This window comes from Carcharhinus amblyrhynchos, chromosome 17 (genome assembly GCF_965287045.1).
Source record: "Carcharhinus amblyrhynchos chromosome 17, sCarAmb.v2.hapA, whole genome shotgun sequence".
NCBI lineage: Eukaryota > Metazoa > Chordata > Chondrichthyes > Carcharhiniformes > Carcharhinidae > Carcharhinus > Carcharhinus amblyrhynchos.
In genome coordinates, this window is record NC_137340.1 from 57,957,194 (window position 1) to 57,976,834 (window position 19,641).

At 43.4% G+C, this 19,641-nt stretch overlaps 1 protein-coding gene across 2 annotated transcripts in view; it reads left to right on the forward strand.

The window, feature by feature from the left end:
* Positions 1 to 19,641, forward strand: part of sh3pxd2aa (SH3 and PX domains 2Aa) — a 610,480-nt gene that overhangs the window by 300,343 nt on the left and 290,496 nt on the right. For both annotated transcript variants that reach the window (XM_080206018.1, XM_080206019.1), the window contains exon 6: positions 11,131 to 11,159. In XM_080206018.1, the coding sequence (XP_080062144.1) occupies positions 11,131 to 11,159 (29 nt within the window). The remainder of the gene's footprint in view (positions 1 to 11,130; positions 11,160 to 19,641) is intronic.

The window sequence follows — 19,641 nt, forward strand, 5'->3', positions numbered from 1 at the left end:
AGTGGCATGGATAAGTGGGGCTGAAGGGCCTGTTTCCATGCTATTAACCTCTATGAGTCTGTGACTCTAAATGCTGCTTCTTTAAGTTTGATATTGTGTTTAACTTCTTCAGTTCAGCATGGATAGTGATTGGAGTGGAAACAAAGAACAATGAAAATTCCAGCACAGGAACAGGCCCTTCGGCCCTCCAACCCTGCACCGACCATGCTGCCCAACTGAACTAAAACCCCCTAGCTTTCCGGGGACCATATCCCTCTATTCCCATCCTATTCATGTATTTGTCAAGACGCCCCTTAAAGTCACTAACATATCCAGTTCAATTACCTCCCCCGGCAATGAGTTCCAGGCGGTGTGGTCATATCTTGCGGTCTTTTTAGTTTTACAATGTAGGACTAGTGTTTGAGACCTGAAAGTATGAAGTCTTGGGCATTTTAATTGGTGAACTTCCCCTTTGTGCTAATAGCAAAATGCTGCAGATGTTGGAATCTGAAACAGAATCATAGAACCCTACAGTGCAGAACGAGGCCCTTCGGCCCATCGAGTCAGCACCGAACACAATCCCACCCAGGCCCTACCCCCATATCCCTACATATTATACCCACTAATCCCTCTAACCTACACCTCCCTGGATACTAAGGGGCAATTTCTTAGCTTGGCCAATCAACATCTTTGGACTCTGAAAATTTCCAGAAAATGCTGGAAAATCTCAGCCTATCTGAGAGCATCTGTAATGGGAGATTTGAGTCAACGTTTCGAGTCGGATGACCCTATGTCCAATAGGAAGCCTATTGGTTCCCGGGTACTATTCTGATAGTGCTCTGACGGGGCAGTGCTGCTGGGGTGCTTCTTGGATTGACTGGTTTAATCGTCATGCACTTGATTCTTGAGTTTCTAAGGCGCTGGTTGGTCAGGCGATTCAGAGGCCGCCTTGCCATTGATATGTTCTGAGAACCGTCCCTTGAATTTTATTTTCTAAATCCAGGACTATACGGTGAAGAAAGCCACCGTTGCTGTTGATGGTTTCAGTGCCGCTTTTCCTGCCCAACATTGGCCTTTTCCAATATCCAGGAAGATTCTGCCTTACATTTCTCTTTCCATGACTGAAATAAAGCTCCCACTGGTGGCAGAGAAATTGCCTTGCAGCATTTCAGTTGATTCTTCTGGTCTCTTGATTGTTGAGTATTTGCCTAAGATATTTGTTTTAGAGTTCCTCTATAGGATTTATTGCCAACCTTGTGAGGAGCATAGACGCTTCATTATTGGAAGATAATTGAATAGGTATCTTGAACTTAGATTGATTGCCTGGAACTTTCCTGATTGATTCTTTTAGGGAGCCATAGAGGAACTTCAAAATGGAAAAGACTTATGTATTTCCTCATTATATCTTAAAATGTAAGCTTTTACTGGCATTTCTAGGATTATGCTCAATTGGTTAAGTTGAATAACTTATATATAACTACCAAGGATCATGAATGAAGCCCAGTCCATCACTAAAACTAGTCTCCCATTCATTGACTTTGTGTACCCTTCCCACTGCCTTGGAGAAGCAGCCAGCATAATCACTCACTCTGGACATATTCTATTCCACCTTCTTCCATCAGGAAAAAGATACAAAAGTCTGTGGTCACCAACTGACTCAAAATCAGCTTCATGCCTGCTGCCATCAGACTTTTGATTGGACCTATCTCATAAATAATATGGAATAGATAAGATAGGAGCAGATGGGTGAAACTAGAATTAGGGGACATGGCTTCAAAATAAGTAGGAGCAGATTTAGGCCGAGTTGAGGAGGAATTTCTTCACCCAAAGAGTTGTGAATCTGTGGAATTCCCTGCACAATGAAGCAGTTGAAGCTACCTCATTGAATGTTTTTTAACATTTTTAAACAGTAAAAGAATTAAGGGTTATGGTGGGCAGGCAGATAAGTGGAGCTGAGTCCACGAAAAGATCAGCCATGATCTTATTGAAAGGCGAGCAGGTGCAATGGCCTACTCCTGCTTCTAGTTCTTATGTTCTTATATTAAGTTGCTGCCTAACCAGTATCCTTTGTTTGAATAGAGGGGAGTATGATAAGATGAGGGCAGAATTGACCAATGTAGATTGGGGGCGCAGATTGGTTGGTAGGACAGCTGAGGAACAGTGGAGGATTTTTAAGGAGATCTTTTTCTGTACGCAGCAGAAATATATTCCGGTGATAAAGAAGGACTGTAAGAAAAGGGATAACCAGCTGTGGATATCGAAGGAAATAAAGGAGAGTATTAAATTAAAAACTGATGCGTACAGAGCGGCTAAAAATAGTGGAGAATTAGAAGATTGGGAAAGATTTAAAAAACAACAAAGAATGACTAAAAAAGTGATAAAGAAAGGAAAGATAGAGTATGAAGCTAAACTAGCTCTAAATATAAAAAATGATAGTAAAAGTTTTTACAAATATATAAAGAAGAAGACTGGCTAGAGTGAATGTTGGACCCTTGGAGGACGAGAGGGGGGATTTAATGGTGGGAGATGAGGAAATGGCTGAGACTTTAAATAAGTTTTTTCTGTCGATCTTCACGGAGGAGGACATAAATAGTTTAGAGTGGCTAAGAGTAGTGGGCGAGAAGAGGATTGGGAGAGGTTTAAATATCAACAAAGAATGATGAAGACGTTGATAAGGAAAGGAAGGATACACTATGAAGCTGGGCTAGCGCTAAATATAAAAACGGATAGTAAGAGTTTTTATAAATATATAAAAAGGAAGAGGCTGGCTAAGGTGAATGTTGGACCCTTAGAGGATGGGAGGGGGGATTTAGTGGTGGGGGATGAGGAAACGGCTGAGGCCTTGAATAACTTTTTTGTTTCGGTCTTCACGGAGGAGGACGCGAATAGTTCGCCGGGTGTAAATGATGGAAAGATGGTAGGAGTGGAGGGCCTGAATGAGATCATGGTTACTGGAGAGGCAGTGCTCGACAGACTAGAGGGAACTGATGGTGGACAAGTCCCCAGGACCGGATGGAATGCACCCAAGGGTTCTGAAAGAAATGGTGGAGGTGATAGTGGATGCCTTGGTGATTATTTTCCAAATCTCGCTGGATCCCGGGGAAGTGCTGGAAGATTGGAAAACGGCTAATGTTACGCCGTTGTTTAAAAAGGGTAGCAGGCAAAAGGCAGGGAATTATAGGCCAGTTAGTTTAACGTCTATTGTAGGAAAAATGCTTGAATCCGTCATCAAGGAGAAAATAGCGAGGCATCTTGAGAAGAATTGTTTGATAGAGCAGACGCAGCATGGTTTCGTTAAGGGGAAGTCGTGTCTGACGAATTTATTGGAGTTCTATGAGGATGTGTCTAGTGCGGTGAATAGAGGAGAGCCGGTGGATGTGGTGTTTCTCGATTTTCAGAAGGCGTTTGATAAGGTGCCGCACAAAAGGTTGTTACAGAAGGTTAGGGGGCATGGAGTTGGGGGTAGGGTGTTAGCGTGGATAGGGGATTGGCTGTCAAATAGGAGGCAGAGAGTGGGTGTCAATGGGTGCTATTTGGATTGGCGGTTGGTGACTAGTGGAGTGCCCCAGGGATCGGTGCTGGGGCCTCAGCTATTTACCATTTATATAGATGATCTGGAGGAGGGAACCAAGTGTAAGGTGTCGAAATTTGCTTACGACACAAAGTTTGGTGGAACGGCAAATTGTGCTGAGGGTGTGGAAAGTCTGCAGAAGGATCAAGGGCTATCAAGGGCAGGAGTCTTAGCGGTGTTCAAGAGCAGAAGGATCTTGGGGTCCGGGTCCACAGGACTCTTAAATCGGCCTCACAGGTGGAGGATGTGGTCAAGAAAGCGTATGGTGTACTGGCCTTCATTAATCGAGGGATTGAGTTTAGGAGTCGGGAGGTAATGCTGCAACTTTATAAGACCCTTGTCAGGCCTCACTTGGAGTACTGTGCGCAGTTCTGGTCGCCTCACTATAGGAAGGACGTAGAAGCTATTGGAAGGGTACAGAGGAGATTTACAAGGATGTTGCCTGGATTGGGAGGCATGCCTTATGAAGGTAGGTTGAGGGAGCTGGGACTCTTTTCCCTGGAGAGACGAAGGTTGAGAGGCGACCTGATAGAGGTTTATAAAATGTTGACAGGAATAGATAGGGTGGATTCTCAGAGGCTATTTCCCAGGGCTGAAATGGTCGCTATGAGAGGACACAGATTGAAGGTGCGGGTAGGCAAGTACAGAAGTGATACAAACAAACAAAGAACATCCCAGCATGGGAAACAGGCCCTTCGGCGCAACGAGCCCACGCCGCCGCATCCTCCTACACCTACCCTGCCCTGTGTGTATGTGAGTGGAACCCCTAATGTAGCCAGATTCAGGGGAGAATAGTGTCAATTTGGTACACCAATCAGCCTAAGAGCACATCTTTGGGGTGTGGGAGGAAACCGGAGCGCCCGGAGGAAACCCACGCAACCACAGGGAGAATGCACAAACTCCCACAGACACAGGCCCAAATCCATGTATCTGCACAGCTAGCAGTGCTAGCCACCGAGCTGTTGTGGTGCCCGTCTGCTGGTCCAGGATTAAGCACACACAACGACACGAAGTACTAGGCCGCTCCCGGAACCTCCAAGAGCAGCCTACGCACGACCCACTGTGTGCATGACCCTCGTCTGACAACAAGGTGGACCGCCACCTGCGGAATAAAAAGACAAAAATGTTAACATGTAAGTCTGCATTTCCGGTGTCTCCCGAGGCTCTGACCCTATTTAATACCCCCTACTATAACCCTCCATCCTTGTTTCGCTCATGTGTCTATCTAAGCAAACCTTAAACAAGTCCAACATGCCTGCCTCCACCACCCTACTCGGTAGCGCGCTCCATACCCCCACGACCCTCTGCGTGAAGAACCTTCCTCTCATATCCAAATTATACTTCTCCCCCCTCACCCTTAGATCATGACCTCTTGTAATTGTACCCAATCTAGGGAGCAGCTTATCACTATTGACTCTATCTATTCCCTTCAGTATCTCATATACCTCTATCATGTTTCCCCTTAATCTCCGTCTTTCCAAGGAGAAAAGTCCCAGTTTCTCCAACCTTTCCTCATAACTCAGTCCTTCCATGCCAGGCAACATCCTGGTAAACCTCCTCTGCACCCTCTCCAGAGTCTCCACGTCCTTCCAGTAGTAAGGTGACCAGAACTGGACGCAGTACTCCAAATGCGGTCTAACCAATGTTCTGTACAACTGAAGCATTAGACGACAGCTCCTATACTCTATACCCCTTCCGATGTTAGGGGTAAGTTTTTCACTCAGAGGGTGGTGAGTGAATGGAATCAGCTGCCGTCAGTGGTGGTGGAGGCGAACTCGCTGGGGTCTTTTAAAAAACTTCTGGATGAGTATATGGGGTTTAATGGGATTGGGGGTTATAGATAGGTCTATGGATTGGTAGGTATTGATGTGATCGGCGCAACTTGTGGGCCGAAGGGCCTGTTTGTGCTGTAGTGTTCTATGTTCTATGTTCTATCTAGATAGGCTGAGCGAGTGGGCGAGGACCTGGCAGATGGAATACAATGTTGGCAAGTGTGAGGTGGTCCACTTTGGTAGGAATAATGGTAGGAAGGACTATTACTTACAGGGCGAAAAGCGTGTTACGGTGCAGAGGGACCTCGGGGTCCTTGTGCATGAGTCGCAAAAACCCAGCCTACAGGTGCAGCAGGTGGTCAGGAAGGCAAATGGGATGCTGGCCTTCATAGCGAGGGGGATTGAATATAAAAGTAGGGAGGTCTTGCTGCAACTGTATAGGGCATTGGTGAGGCCGCAGCTGGAGTACTGTGTGCAGTTTTGGTCGCCGCACTTGCACAAGGATATTTTGACCTTGGAGGGAGTGCAGAGGAGGTTCACTAGGTTGATACTGGAATTGAGGGGGTTGAACTATGAGGAGAGGCTGAATAGACTGGGCTTGTACTCGTTAGAGTTTAGAAGGATGAGGGGAGATCTCATTGAGACATATAAGATGATGAATGGGACGGATAGGATAGAGGTGGAGAGGTTCTTCCCGCTCAGAAAGGACAGCAGGACTAGAGGGCACAGCCTCAGGATAAAGGGGGTGCGGTTTAGAACGGAGTTGAGGAGGAACTTCTTCACTCAAAGGGCGGTGAATCCCTGGAATTCTCTGCTGTTGAAGTGGTTGAGGCTTCCTCGCTAAATATATTTAAGACGTGGGTAGATAGGTTTTTGGTAGGCAAGGGGATTAAGGGTTATGGGGAGAAAGCAGGAAAGTGGAACTGAGCCACTTCAGATCAGCCATGATCTTATTGGATGGCGGGGCAGGCTCGAGGGGCTAGATGGCCTACTCCTGCTCCTATTTCTTATGTTCTTAAAAAGCTTACCGAATATTAAAGATAGAAGCATGGTAGGAGATGAAGTCCTTAATGCAATTACTGTCACTAGAGAGGTAGTGCTTGAGAGACAAACGGGACTGAAGGTAGACAAGTCCCCAGGACCAGGCGGAATGCATCCCAGGGTTCTGAAAGAAATGGCAGAAGTAACAGCAGATGCGTTAGTAATTATTTATCACAATTCGCTGGACTCTTGGGAAGTGCCGGCGGATTGGCAAACAGCTACTGTTACGCCACTGTTTAAAAAAGGTAGCAGACAAAAGGCAGGGAACTATAGGCCGGTTAGCTTAACGTCCATAGTTGGAAAAATGCTAGAATCCATCATCAAAGAAGAAATAGCAGGACACCTAGAAAAGATCAAGAAGACGCAGCATGGATTCGTGAAGGGGAAGTCGTGTTTAACGCATTTACTGGATTTTTATGAAGATGTGACTAGTGCGGTTGACAGAGGGGAACCGGTGGATGTGGCGTTTTTAGATTTCTAGAAGGTGTTCGATAAGGTGCCTCATAAAAGGTTGCTGCAGAAGGTTAGGGTACACGGAGTTGGGGGTAAAGTGTTAGCGTGGATTGAGGATTGGTTATCTAACAGGAAGCAGAAAGTTGGCATCAGTGGGTGTTTTTCTGGTTGGCAGTTGGTGACTAGTGGAGTGCCGCAGGGATCAGTGCCGGGGCCTCAACTGTTTACCATTTACATAGGTGATGTGGAGGGGGCTGAGTGTAGGGTAATAAAATTTGCTGATGACACGAAGATGAGTGGAAAAGCAAATTGCGTGGAGGACGCGGCTACAAATAGTGGGGAATTAGAAGATTGGGAAAGATTTAAAAAACAACAAAGAATGACTAAGAAAGCGATAAAGAAAGGAAACATAGAGTATGAAGCTAAACTAGCTCTAAATATAAAAAAAGACAGCAAAAGTTTTTACAAATATATAAAGAAGGAGAGAGTAGCTAGAGTGAATGTTGGACCCTTGGAGGACGAGAGGGGGGATTTAATGGTGGGAAATGAAGAAATGGCTCAGACTTTAAATAAGTTTTTTGTGTCGATCTTCACGGAGGAGGACATAAGTAGCTTACCGAATATTATCTGCAGAGAGATCTGGATAGGCTGAGTGAGTGGGCGAGGACCTGGCAGACGGAGTATAACGTTAGCAAATGCGAGGTTATCCACTTTGGTAGAAATAATAGTAGAAAGGAATATTACTTAAAGGGTGAAAAGTTGCAGCATGCTATGGTGCAGAGGAACCTGGGGGTCCTTGTGCACGAATCGCAAAATCCCAGTCTGCAGGTGCAGCAGGTGATCAAGAAGGCGAATGGAATGTTGGCCTTTATAGCGAGGGGGATAGAATATAATAGCAGGGAGGTCTTGCTGCAACTGTACAGGGCATTGGTGAGGCCGCAACTGGAGTACTGTGTGCCGTTTTGGTCCCCTTATTTACAAAAGGATATATTAGCCTTGGAGAGAGTACAGAGAAGGTTCACCAGGCTGATACCAGAGATGAGGGGGTTAGCCTATGAGGAGAGATTAAATAGACTGGGCCTGTACTCGTTGGAGTTTCGAAGGCTCGGGGGGGGGAATCTTATAGAGACTTACAAGATAATGAAGGGGATGGATAGGGTAGAGGTAGAGATTCTTTCCGCTTAGAAAGGAAACCAAAACTAGAGGGCTCAGCCCCAAAATAAGTGGGGGGGTGCAGTTTAGATTGGAGTTGTGGAGGAACTTCTTCACTCAAAGGGTGGTGAATCTCTGGAATTCTCTGCCCATTGAAGTGGTGGAGGCTACCTCGCTGAATACATTAAAGTCACGGGTAGATAGGTTTCTGATAGACAAGGGAACTAAGGGGATAGACAAGGGGAGAAAGCGGGAAAGTGGAACTGATCCACTTCAGATCAGCCGTGATCTTATTGAATGGCGGGGCAGGCTCGAAAGGCTAGATGGCCTACTACTGCTCTTATGTTCTTATGCTCTTTCTCTATTCCTTTCCTTCTCTATGTATGGTATGCTTTGTCTGTATAGTGTGCAAGAAACTTTACTTTTCACTGTATACATGTGACAATAAATCAATTCAAATATATATATTTGTATAATCCGATGTTGTAATAATTGTAGACAGATGAATGCTGCCTTTTCTGAATCATTAATTCAGTGAATCTGTCCGCATATATTTTGTCAAGAGCACAAGCTGATTTTAAATGCACAGGTATTCTAAATTCCAGAAGGGAAAACATGAAATACCTTAACTGTACTGTGTAACTTGGTACATTGTGAGGAAAGATATGAAAACCAGGGAAGGATGTCCTGGATCTCTTTGTGATGATCTTCAATAAAATAAATGTTTATTAAACAATAAAATGCCCAACAAAAAGTCAACTAAGAAATACAGTTAGCTCAATGGCTATACACAGTATCTTTAATGATGCCCAGTTCGAAATCTACATATTTCCTTAACGTCAGAGCTAATCCTCCCATAACAACATCCTATAGCATTTAAAAGCTATTGGCAAAACCCAGTAATAGTTACCACACCAGGCATTTATTCCTTAGTGTTGCTTCTGACATAGAACAGACCAACAGTTTTTAGCAAACAGGCTTTTCTACAGTACAGATGGCTGGGATTCACGTAGCTTTTCCTACTGCAGTTTTCTCAAAACAGCGAAATGGCATGGCTTGAAATTGCTCCATTTTCCCTTTTGATCTTTCCTGATCTGTAAGAAGTCCAACAGGTTTATTTGGAATCACAAACTTTCGGAGCTCTGCTCCTTGCTCACCACTCATCTGATGAAGGGGCAGCGCTCTGAAATTTCATGTCTGTACCACTACAGTTTCCATTCTTAAATAACTTCTTTAAATAAACAATCACCAAAACATTCCTAATTAGTGGATTTCCTTGATTTTTCAGGTTACCACCATTTCTTGACAATATCTACATTAAACTCTCTTGCTTCTCTTGTCAGCTCCATACAATAAAATAAATACTTTTTATTCTAAATTTACCTTATTTCAGTGACTGGTTAGAGTCATAGAGACATAGAGGTTTGCAGGAAATAGGCCCTACAAGACATTGGAACATGTACCCCTAGATCTCTTTGTTCTGTAACTCTCCCCAACGCCCTATCATTAACTGAGTAAATCCTGTCCTTGTTCAATCTACCAAAATGCATTAGCTCATTTATCTAAATTAAACTCCATCTGCCATTTGTCAACCCACTGGCCCAAATGATCAAGATCAGTCATGATTTTATTGAATGACAGCGCAGTCTCAAGGGACTGAATGGTAGGTTCCTGCACCTATTTCTTAATTATGTCCTTACACAGGTATAGAATAAAGTAAAGTTTATTTATTAGTCACAGTTAGGCTTACATTAACATTGCAGTGAATTACTGTGAAAATCCCCTAGTCGACACAAGTCAGTGCCTGTTTGGGTACACTGAGGGAGAATTTAGCATGGCCAGTGCTCCTCACCAACATGCCTTTCAGATTATGGGAGGAAACTGGAGCACCTGGAGGAAACCCACGCAGCACGAGGAGAATGTGCAGACTGCATACAGACAGTGACCCAAGCCAGGAATCGAACCTGGATCAATGGTGCTGTAAGGTAGCAGAGCTAACACTGTATCACCATGTTGCATAGTGGTTCTCACTAGATCTTGCTGCTCCAGTGCCATGCATGTTTTTGAAACATATTTGGATGATCCTACTTATTAACAATCAATTTTTATTTATAAATTGTTGCTTATTAAATGAGAGACAAGGTGACTTTTTTTAAACAACCGACCTGAAGGGAAGTGAGGAACTGGAATGTAAGCATGTGCCACTGTGGCAAGTCCTATTCAGCAACCTGGGACACAACAGGAGAGTGGTGTTGTGTGAGGAGATTTGTGCCTCAATCTGATGATTGTTGTTGAATGTCTGAGTATTCATGTTGATATTTCGACACTGAATAAAACCCTGTTTCTATAGTGTACTAAATACTGGGAACAGAGAGCTGCTTTCTGACTGAAGTAAGCAGATAATCGGAGGTCAGTGCCACCACAAGACTTTAGCTTTGGGGCATGAAATTCTGGAACCAGGCAGTTTTGGGATCTGGTACAATGAGACCCATTCTTATCAGTAGTTGCACTGCCATGTTCAAGTACTTCACAATTAACCAATTTATAGAGAGAATACTGCAGATAGTTTCAATATATGTTCCGTTATTTAGAATTTGAATTGATGCCTCGAGTATTTTCTCTGAACTTTCAGATGCATTTATTCAATGCATGTTGCCAGGGAGAGCTAGGTATTTTGTTGCCATTTCAGGCAGAGGAATTCATCTCGGAATGATGCTATCCACTGTCTGGAATATGAAACCAAATTCCAGGCTGGGGTCAGCTGTAGCACAAATTAAACATTCTTTAATTGTCTCAAAGGCTGTGAGTTTTTAACACTGACTTTTACACTGAACATTTCATTTTGAATCGCACAAAATATTTATGAGTAATTTGTTGGAGGAATTCGATATTTAATGAATATAGAAACCAAAACCCCTTTCAGTAGTAGATGGTATGATCTCGAATCAAATCATGTGATTCAGCAGTCCCTATTGGAGCAGTCGAGCTATTTTTCCTCTTGCTTACTGGTTCTGAATGTGCTGCAGTCAGACTTCCCCCAGTCTTCCCCTGTTCCTGAATTATGAATAATGAGAGAAAGTGGGGGGAGATGCAGGTACGCACTCGGGTCTCACCTTCAGATACACCACTAATCATGTCTCTGTGCTGCTGTTTGTTTTACAGAGAATGTGGAGGGATAAGGAAGAAATCAGGTAAGCATTGTTTTTCTAATTATAATTACATACGCTGCGCACATATTGCCATATACATCTTACATATTGCCATTATGAAGGAATGATGTTCAAGATGAATGTCCAAAGGAAGCAGCCAGTAACGGGCGCAGAAAGGATGTGTGCCAGTCGGAGCTGACCTCAAACAGGTGGCGGCACCAGCAGGTGATTGCAATCAGATTTAAGGCACATACAAAGCTGGCCAAGTTATCTTCCCACTTAAATGATGTGGATGTGTTTATGAACCTAAAACTAATTGAAATATAAACTTCATAAATGTACCTTTTCAGAAAACTGCAAAGTGAAGCCTAGAGGCGTTCTCTCTCCCAGAGCTTTATGACAGCTGTGCAGTCAAATCAAGTTGCCAACTACCTTATTCTTTCACGTCGTCTAGAACTGATCATAGCGACTGTTGCATCATTATAGCTGCTCCAGAAGTGTACAACTCCTTTGGAAGTTTGTTGCTAACATTGAACCGATGAAGGTTGGTTGGGATTGCACAGTATTCCTTTTAGCCTATGTTAAGAAGCACAATCTGTGAAAGCTACTGATGACATTTATCACTGAGATTTAGGAAAGCCAGCATTGAAATTCTGTATAACTCTGCGACACTGAGTACAGTGTGAAGAGTTTCCAGCACATCCTTTCTTGGATGAACAGTGTCATTTGCACAATTTGAATCCTATCAGACCAGCTGAGAGTTTGAAAGCTTGTGGGTTATAAAATGTGCAAGTGTAATTCTTTCTGTGTTCAATGCCTATAGCTAATGCACCTACTGTTTTTTTTAAAACTCATTATGTGATTTGGGCATTGCTGGCTAGGCCAGCATTTATCACCCATCACTAATAGGTGCCATTATCTGGCTGTTATTATACTGTTCACACATAGAAGATCTTCAAATCCAACCCAGAGCAGTTTCAACAGCTTCTGAAAAAGGATAACTAATTGGAGTCCTTTTAAACTGGCATGTGAAATCAGAAGTGCTCAATAAAGGACTGATAAAACTGATAAGTTGACACAATTCTTACAGGGCATGACAAGGAACTATAGGTATGATGTTTTCCCAGGCTGGTGAGTCTAGAACCAGAGGACACAGTCTCAGAATAAGAAGCAGTTCATTTAAGACTGAGATGAAGACGAATTTCTTTTAACTTCTCTATCCCCGGAGGCTGCAGAAGATCAATCATTGAGCATATTCAAGACAGAAATCGATAAATTTCTGGATATTAATGACATCAAGAGAAAGTGAATAGCGTGGGAAAGTGAAGTTAAGGAAATGGTCAACAATGATCTCATTGAATGGCGGGTACAAGCTTGAAGGGGTAAATGGCTGACTCTTACGTTTCTATGAAGGCAGATGTATTCAGAGGGGTAAAGATCCAAGTATAGATAGACTAATTCTGATATAATGGGTTTGATGGATTTAACCTCCCATAAACATTTCAAAGGTATTGAAATTTTTTATCATACTGAATGTTTTGCCTGATAATGATCACGTTGACAAAAAAAGAATAATCTTTGTGAGGCCTTAATAATCAAAGCATGCAAGAAAACTGCTGTGAGTATGTGTCAGTCAGGATCAGCTGAGTTAATAATTGATACTCTACAAACAGTTCTCAGTTCAACTTTAGTAGAGAGAGGTGTTTTGCAATGCTTGCTTACGGTGTGATTTTATAGGGGGATTTCATTTTTTGCTAAATTGTTGAATAAGATTATCAAACCAGATGATAAAGTACCTCTCTGGAGTTCAAATGCAGCTCAAGCAAAGAAAGGCCTATTGCTTGAAGGGTCTGGCTCGTTAATAGGGCAGGCGTTTTTCTTTCATCTCTGGGTGGCGCCTTAAATATGCTTAGACAAAATGTTAAGCATTTTCTCTTTTGAAATCAACCATGTTGTTCGTTTGGTGGTGTTCTTTCACCTTTGAGACTTAAATCCAGTCTGATCGTTGCAAAAACTATGTGCATAAATCAGAAAACACTATTATGCAGGTACAGCAAGAAATTAGGAAAGCTATTAGAATGTTATTATTTATTTGCAACGAGTTGAATACTAAAGTAGGTATGCTTCAACTATACAGAACACGAATGAGACCACATCTGAAGTACTGTGTATGGTATTGGTCACTTTATTTAAGGAATGATGTAAATTCATTGGAAGCTGTTCAGAGAAGGGGAGGCACATTGGTTGACACAGTTATCTCACAGCTCCAGAAACCTTAGGTTCAATTCCAACCTTGGGGGACTGTCTGGAGTTTGCATGTTTTGTGTGGGTTTCCTCTGGGGTCTCTGGTTTCCTCCCATTGTCCAAAGCTGTGCAGGTTAGATGGATTGGCCATGCTAAATTGCTCCTCAGTGTGCCAAGATGTGTTAGTTAGATGGATTAGCCATGGTAAGTGAGCTTGATGAGCCAAATGGCCTCTTCTGCATTGTAGGAATTCTATTCTATTCTAAGGTTTACTAGACTAATACCAGCAATGCACAGGTTGTTTTATGAGGAAAGGTTGGACAAGCTAGGCTGGTATCCGCTGGAGTTTAGAAGTGTAAGAGGTGACCTGACTGAAACATATAAGATCCTGAGAGGCCTTGACAGGTTTGATGGGGAGAGGATGTTTCCATATGTTGTTTGTATGTTGAAATCCATTTACAGCAGAATGTCCACCCACGCAATCTGATTAAAGGCACATGGTGGATTGTATTTGGTGTTAACAGGAAGTAATACTCAAGATGAATGTTAAAAAACTACAAATGTTGGAAATAGAACCATAGAACATTACAGCACAGAAACAGGCCTTTTGGCCTTTCTTGGCTGTACTGAACCATTTTTTTGCCTAGTCCCACTGACCTGCACCTGGACCATATCCCTCTACACCTCTCACATCCGTGTACCTGTCCAAGTTTTTCTTAAATGTTAAAAGTGAGCCTGCTTTCACCACTCCATCTGGCAGCTCATCCCACACTCCCACCACTCTCTGTGTGAAGAAGGCCCCCCCTCTAAAATTCCCTTTAAACTTTTCCCCCTTCACCTTTAACCTATGTCCTCTAGTTTTTTTCTCCCCCAGCCTCAGTGGAAAAAACCTGCTTGCACTCTATCTATACCCATCATAATTTTATACACCTCTATCAAATCTCCCCTCATTCTTCTACGCTCCAGGGAATAAAGTCCTAACCTATTCTCTGTAACTCAGTTTCTCAAGTCCCAACAACATCCTTGTAAATGTTCTCTGCACTCTTTCAACCTTATTAATATCCTTCCTGTAATTAGGTGACCAAAACCTACTCAAAATTCAGCCTCATCAATGTCTTACACAACCTCACCTTAACATTCCAACTCTTATATTCAATACTTTGATTTATAAAGGCCAGTGTTCCAAAAGCACTCTTTATGATCCTATCTATCTGTGACGCCACTTTTAGAGAATTATGTATCTGTATTCCCAGATCCCTCTGTTCTACTACACTCCTCAGTGTCCTTGCGTTTACCTTGCACTTTCTACCTTGGTTTGGCCTTCCAAAGTGCAATACCTCACACTTGTCTGCATTAAACTGCATTAACCTGATACAAAAGCAGAAAAAGCTAAAACATCCAGCAGTTCAAGTAGAGAGAAGCAGAGTTAATGGCTGGAATTCTCTGTTCTTGCACACCCTGCTGCCACTGCTAGTAAGAACAGAGAATTTGATGCTCAGCCAAACCTTCATTCACTTCAGCTGGACCAGAGAATCTCAGCCCTGGGTGAGATCGGAGAATTCGAGTCAATTTTTCAGGTCAATGTCTTTCAGCAATGAGGATAGATTGGAGAGCTTGAGATTGTTCTGATTGTGGCTTTAACTCTGTTTTCCTGCTGCCCCCCCTTAATCCTTGTAGATAAAAATCTGTCGAACTCAGCCTTGAATATATTCAATAATCAGCCTCCACAGTTCTCTGGGGCAGCAAATTCCAAAATTAATAGCCACTAAGAGAAGAATTCTCCTTATCTCCATCTTAAATGGAAAACCCCTTATTTTTTGCAATGTGCCTCACATGTTACGCACTTTCCCACAAGGGAAAACATCCTCTCAGCATTCACTCTGTCAAGCTCCCTCAGAATCTTGTTTCAAAAGATCATTGCTCAGTCTTCTAAACTGCAATGAATATCAACACAACCTGCTCAACCTTATTGAAAAAAAAAACCTTCCTTTCAGGAATTAACCCAATGAACCTTCTCTGAACTGCCTCCAATGCAATTATATCACTCCTTAAATAAGAAGACCAAAACTCTGCACTGTACACCAGACGTGGCCTCACCAAGCTCCTGTATAGCTGTAATTTGGGATGCTATACTCCGTCCCAAATTACCTGCTGTACTTAGGAGGCAAAAAGACAGGTGTTGAATCTCCTGTAATTGCATAGAAAGATACAATGAAAAGGGGATGGGTATTGGGAATGATTGAGGAGTGGAACAGGGTGTGATAGAGGAAAAGTGAGAATGTTGGATGAAGATCCACTGAATTCAGGTGGAAAGTGAAGTCAAGGAGAACCTATCATGGTTTTGGGATGGTGGGGAAGGAATGCGAGTACAAGTGCAGGAAATGGAACAGACAGGATCAAGAGCCTTTATCAATAATGGTGTAATGATTGGAGGAGGGAGTGGGGGGCTGAGGGGGGGGGGGGGGGAGGGTAATCCTTTGTTGAATGGTAAGGCAGGTGTACCAGAAGCAGTGGTATGAAAATTTGCGTCATCAAAACAGATGGGACAGAGGTGGAGACATTGGGAGAATAGATGGAGCTCATACAGAAAACAGGATAAGAGGACATGTGGTCAAGGTAGCTATGGACTCTGGAAATATTCATTGATACCCCAACCCAAGACTTGGAATGAGAGGTCAAGGGAGGGAAGAATCAGATGAATCATATCAAGGTGAGAGAAAGGTGGAAATTGGAAGCAAGGTTGATGAAATATTAAGTTTAGGGTGAGAACAGGAAATTTTAATAATTTGTTGATGGGATGTGAGCACTACTGGCTAAACATTTATTGTCCATCCCCAGTTGACCTTGAGAAGATAGTGTCCAACCATTTTTATTCTTACCCAGACCCTGTCAAAAAAAATGTATTTATCCCTGCTTATCCCCCAAACTTACACATTCTGACTATGGGAGGAAACCAGAGCACCCAAACTGGAGGAGAATGTGCAGACTCTGCACAGTGACCCAAGGCCAGAATTGAACATAGGTCTCTGGTGCTGAGGCAGCAGTGCTAATCACTCTGCCACCCCCTCCCCCGCTTGATTCTAATTGATGCAGAGTTTCCTCCCCATTTCCACTGACTCCAGTTTTTCTTTGATGTCATCTCTTTATTAAATGCTACATTCCTTTTTTGGGTAAATCAATTAACCAATTGAACTCAAATGCATCATTCTTGTCCAGGGCAATTATTCATTTCATCTCTTGAGTTCAGCTCTTTGTCCATGTTTAAACCTAGGGTATAATGAGGTCTGGAGCCTAGTGACCTTGGTGGAACCAAACTGAACATCAGGGAGCAAGTGCTTGCTGGATAAGTGCTGCTCGTAATTCCTGTCAATGACAGTTTCCATCACTTTACAGATGAGTGAGAGTAGACTGATGGGGCAGTAATTGGCTCTCCTCTGCTTATTGTGAATGGGACATTCCTGGGCAATTTTCCAACCTCTTGCCTTGAGGTTTGGGATGAAGTTGATCCTGCTGTAATGTTAATGGATTATCCATTTGCTGCATATGTGACTGCCCAGAATGAGTCATCGATGAATGTTTACCTCCAATCGTCTCTTGGAGAAAATGCCAGCACTGTGCTCTGTGTTTCGTATTCTATTCTGTCTGGCTTCCATTCTGCAAGATTAACTGTCCTCTCTCTGTTCTCCTTCCTGTTTGATATGACGTTGATCTAAAACTAGATGAGAATATTGAGCAAACTCTCCCCAATTCTGGAATGGTAAGCTGCCACCCTGTCTCTTCAATACTCTCGCTCACTTTGCCTGATGTTTTCCAGTTCCTAGTTTGCAATAATGTGCTTATTCGCAAGCTATATAAGCATTGTTCCAAGACCTGGCGGATCTGGAGCCAATGTCCGAGGGGGAGTGTTTGCTAGTACTGTTGGGAAGATTTAAACTAATGTGAAATGGGGATGGGAACTGAAACAAAAACAGAAACAAAAGGCAGTAAGAGGAAAAGTGGAAGGCAGAGAAACCAAAGACAAAAATTTAAAAGGGACCCTGTACAGAGTACAGAGATTGTGGAGAACTCAGTGAATGGGTCCAGTAAGGCTCAGAGAAATAAAACACAGAGAGAGTGTACAAAACATGACAGGACAGATGGACTGAGATGTGTTTGCTTTAATGCAAGAAATATGACAGGTAAGAAGGATGAACTTAAAGCTTAGATTATGACATGGAACTATGATGTTGTGGCAGTTACAGAGATTGTATGAAAGAGGGACAGGACTAGCAGTTTAGCATTCCAGGATTTAGATGTTTCAGGAGAGATAGAAAGGCTGACAAAAGAGGTGGGGGTGTTGCTTTACTGAATGGGGACAGTGTCACAGCTAAACAGAGGGATGACATCTTGGTGGTATCATGCAGTGAGGCCATGTGAGTAGAACTCAGGAACAGGAGCAATGCAATCACACTGTTGGGGTTGTACTGTAGACCTCTCAACAACCAGTGTGAAGTGGAGGAACTGAAATATCAGCAGATTATGGGAAGATATAAAAACAACAGGGTTGTTTTAACTTCCCCGACATAGACTGGGATCCCATTAGTATTAGGGGCTTGGATGGGGCAGTTTGTTCAGTGTGTCCAAGAGTGCTTCTTGAGGCAATATGTAGATAGTCCAGGAAGGGACTATCTAAGACTGGTTAGAACATAGAACATTACAGCACAAACAGGCCCTTCGGCCCACAAGTTGCACCGATCATATCCATACCTACCAGGCCAGGCCAGAGAACTATCTATAACTCCCAATCCCATTAAATCCCATATACTCATCCAGAAGTCTCTTAAAAGACCCCAGCGAGTTTGCCTGTACCACCACCGACGGCAGCTGATTCCACTCACTCACCACCCGCTGAGTGAAAAACTTACCCATGACATCTCCTCTGTACTTGCTTCCCTGCACCTTAAACCTGTGTCCTCTCGACCATTTCAGCCCTGGGAAATAGCCTCCAAGAATCCACCCTATCTATTCCTCTCAACATTTTATAAACCTCTATCAAGTCGCCTCTCAACCTTCGTCTCTCCAGGGAGAAGAGACCTAGCTCCCTCAACCTATCTTCATAAGGCATGCCTCCCAGTCCAGGCAACATCCTTGTAAATCTCCTCTGCACCCTTTCAATAGCTTCCACATCCTTCCTGTAGTGAGGCGACCAGAACTGCGCACAGTACTCCAAGTGGGGCCTGACAAGGGTCTTATAAAGTTGCAGCATTACCTCCCGACTCCTAAACTCAATCCCTCGATTAATGAAGGCCGGTACACCATATGCCTTCTTGACCACATCCTCCACCTGCGAGGCCGATTTAAGAGTCCTATGGACCTGGACCCCAAGATCCTTCTGCTCCTCAACACTGCTAAGAATCCTACCCTTGATATTGTACTCCTTCATCCCATTGGTCCTGCCGAAATGGACCACTACACATTTATCTGCATTGAAGTCCATCTGCCGCTTCTCCGCCCAGTCTTGCATCCTACCTATGTCACGCTGCAACTTCTGACATCCCTCCAGACTATCCACAACACCACCAACCTTCGTGTCGTCGGCGAACTTATTAACCCATCCCTCCACTTCCTCATCCAGGTCATTTATGAAAATTACAAACAGCAAGGGTCCTAGAACAGATCCCTGGGGCACTCCACTGGTGACTGCAGAAAAAGACCCATCCACAACCATTCTCTGCCTTCTGCAAGCAATGAAAAGTCTGACAACACCAGGTTTTAGTCCAACCTATTTATTTGATAATATACTCACAAGCTTTCGGGTTAGTCCCTTCATCAGGTGAATGACGAAGGGACTAACCCGAAAGCTTGTGAGTATATTATCAAATAAATAGGTTGGACTAAAACCTGGTGTTGTCAGACTTTTCACTGTGTTTACGCCAGTCCAACGCCGGCATTCCCACATCATTTCTGCAGGCAAGCCAGTTCTGGATCCACAAGGCCAAAGCCCCTTGGATACCATGCCCTCTCACCTTCTCAAGAAGTCTTGCATGGGAGACCTTATCAAACGCCTTGCTGATGTCCACGTAAACCACGTCTACCGCTCTTCCTTCGTCAACGTGTTCAGTCACATTTTCAAAGAACTCAACTAGGCTCGTAAGGCACGACCTGCCCTTGACAAAGCCATGCTGACTATTTCTGATCATTCTAAACTTCTCTAAATGCTCCTAAATCTTGTCCCTCAGAATCCTCTCCATCAACTTACCAACCACTGAGGTCAGACTCACCGGTTGGTAATTTCCCGGGC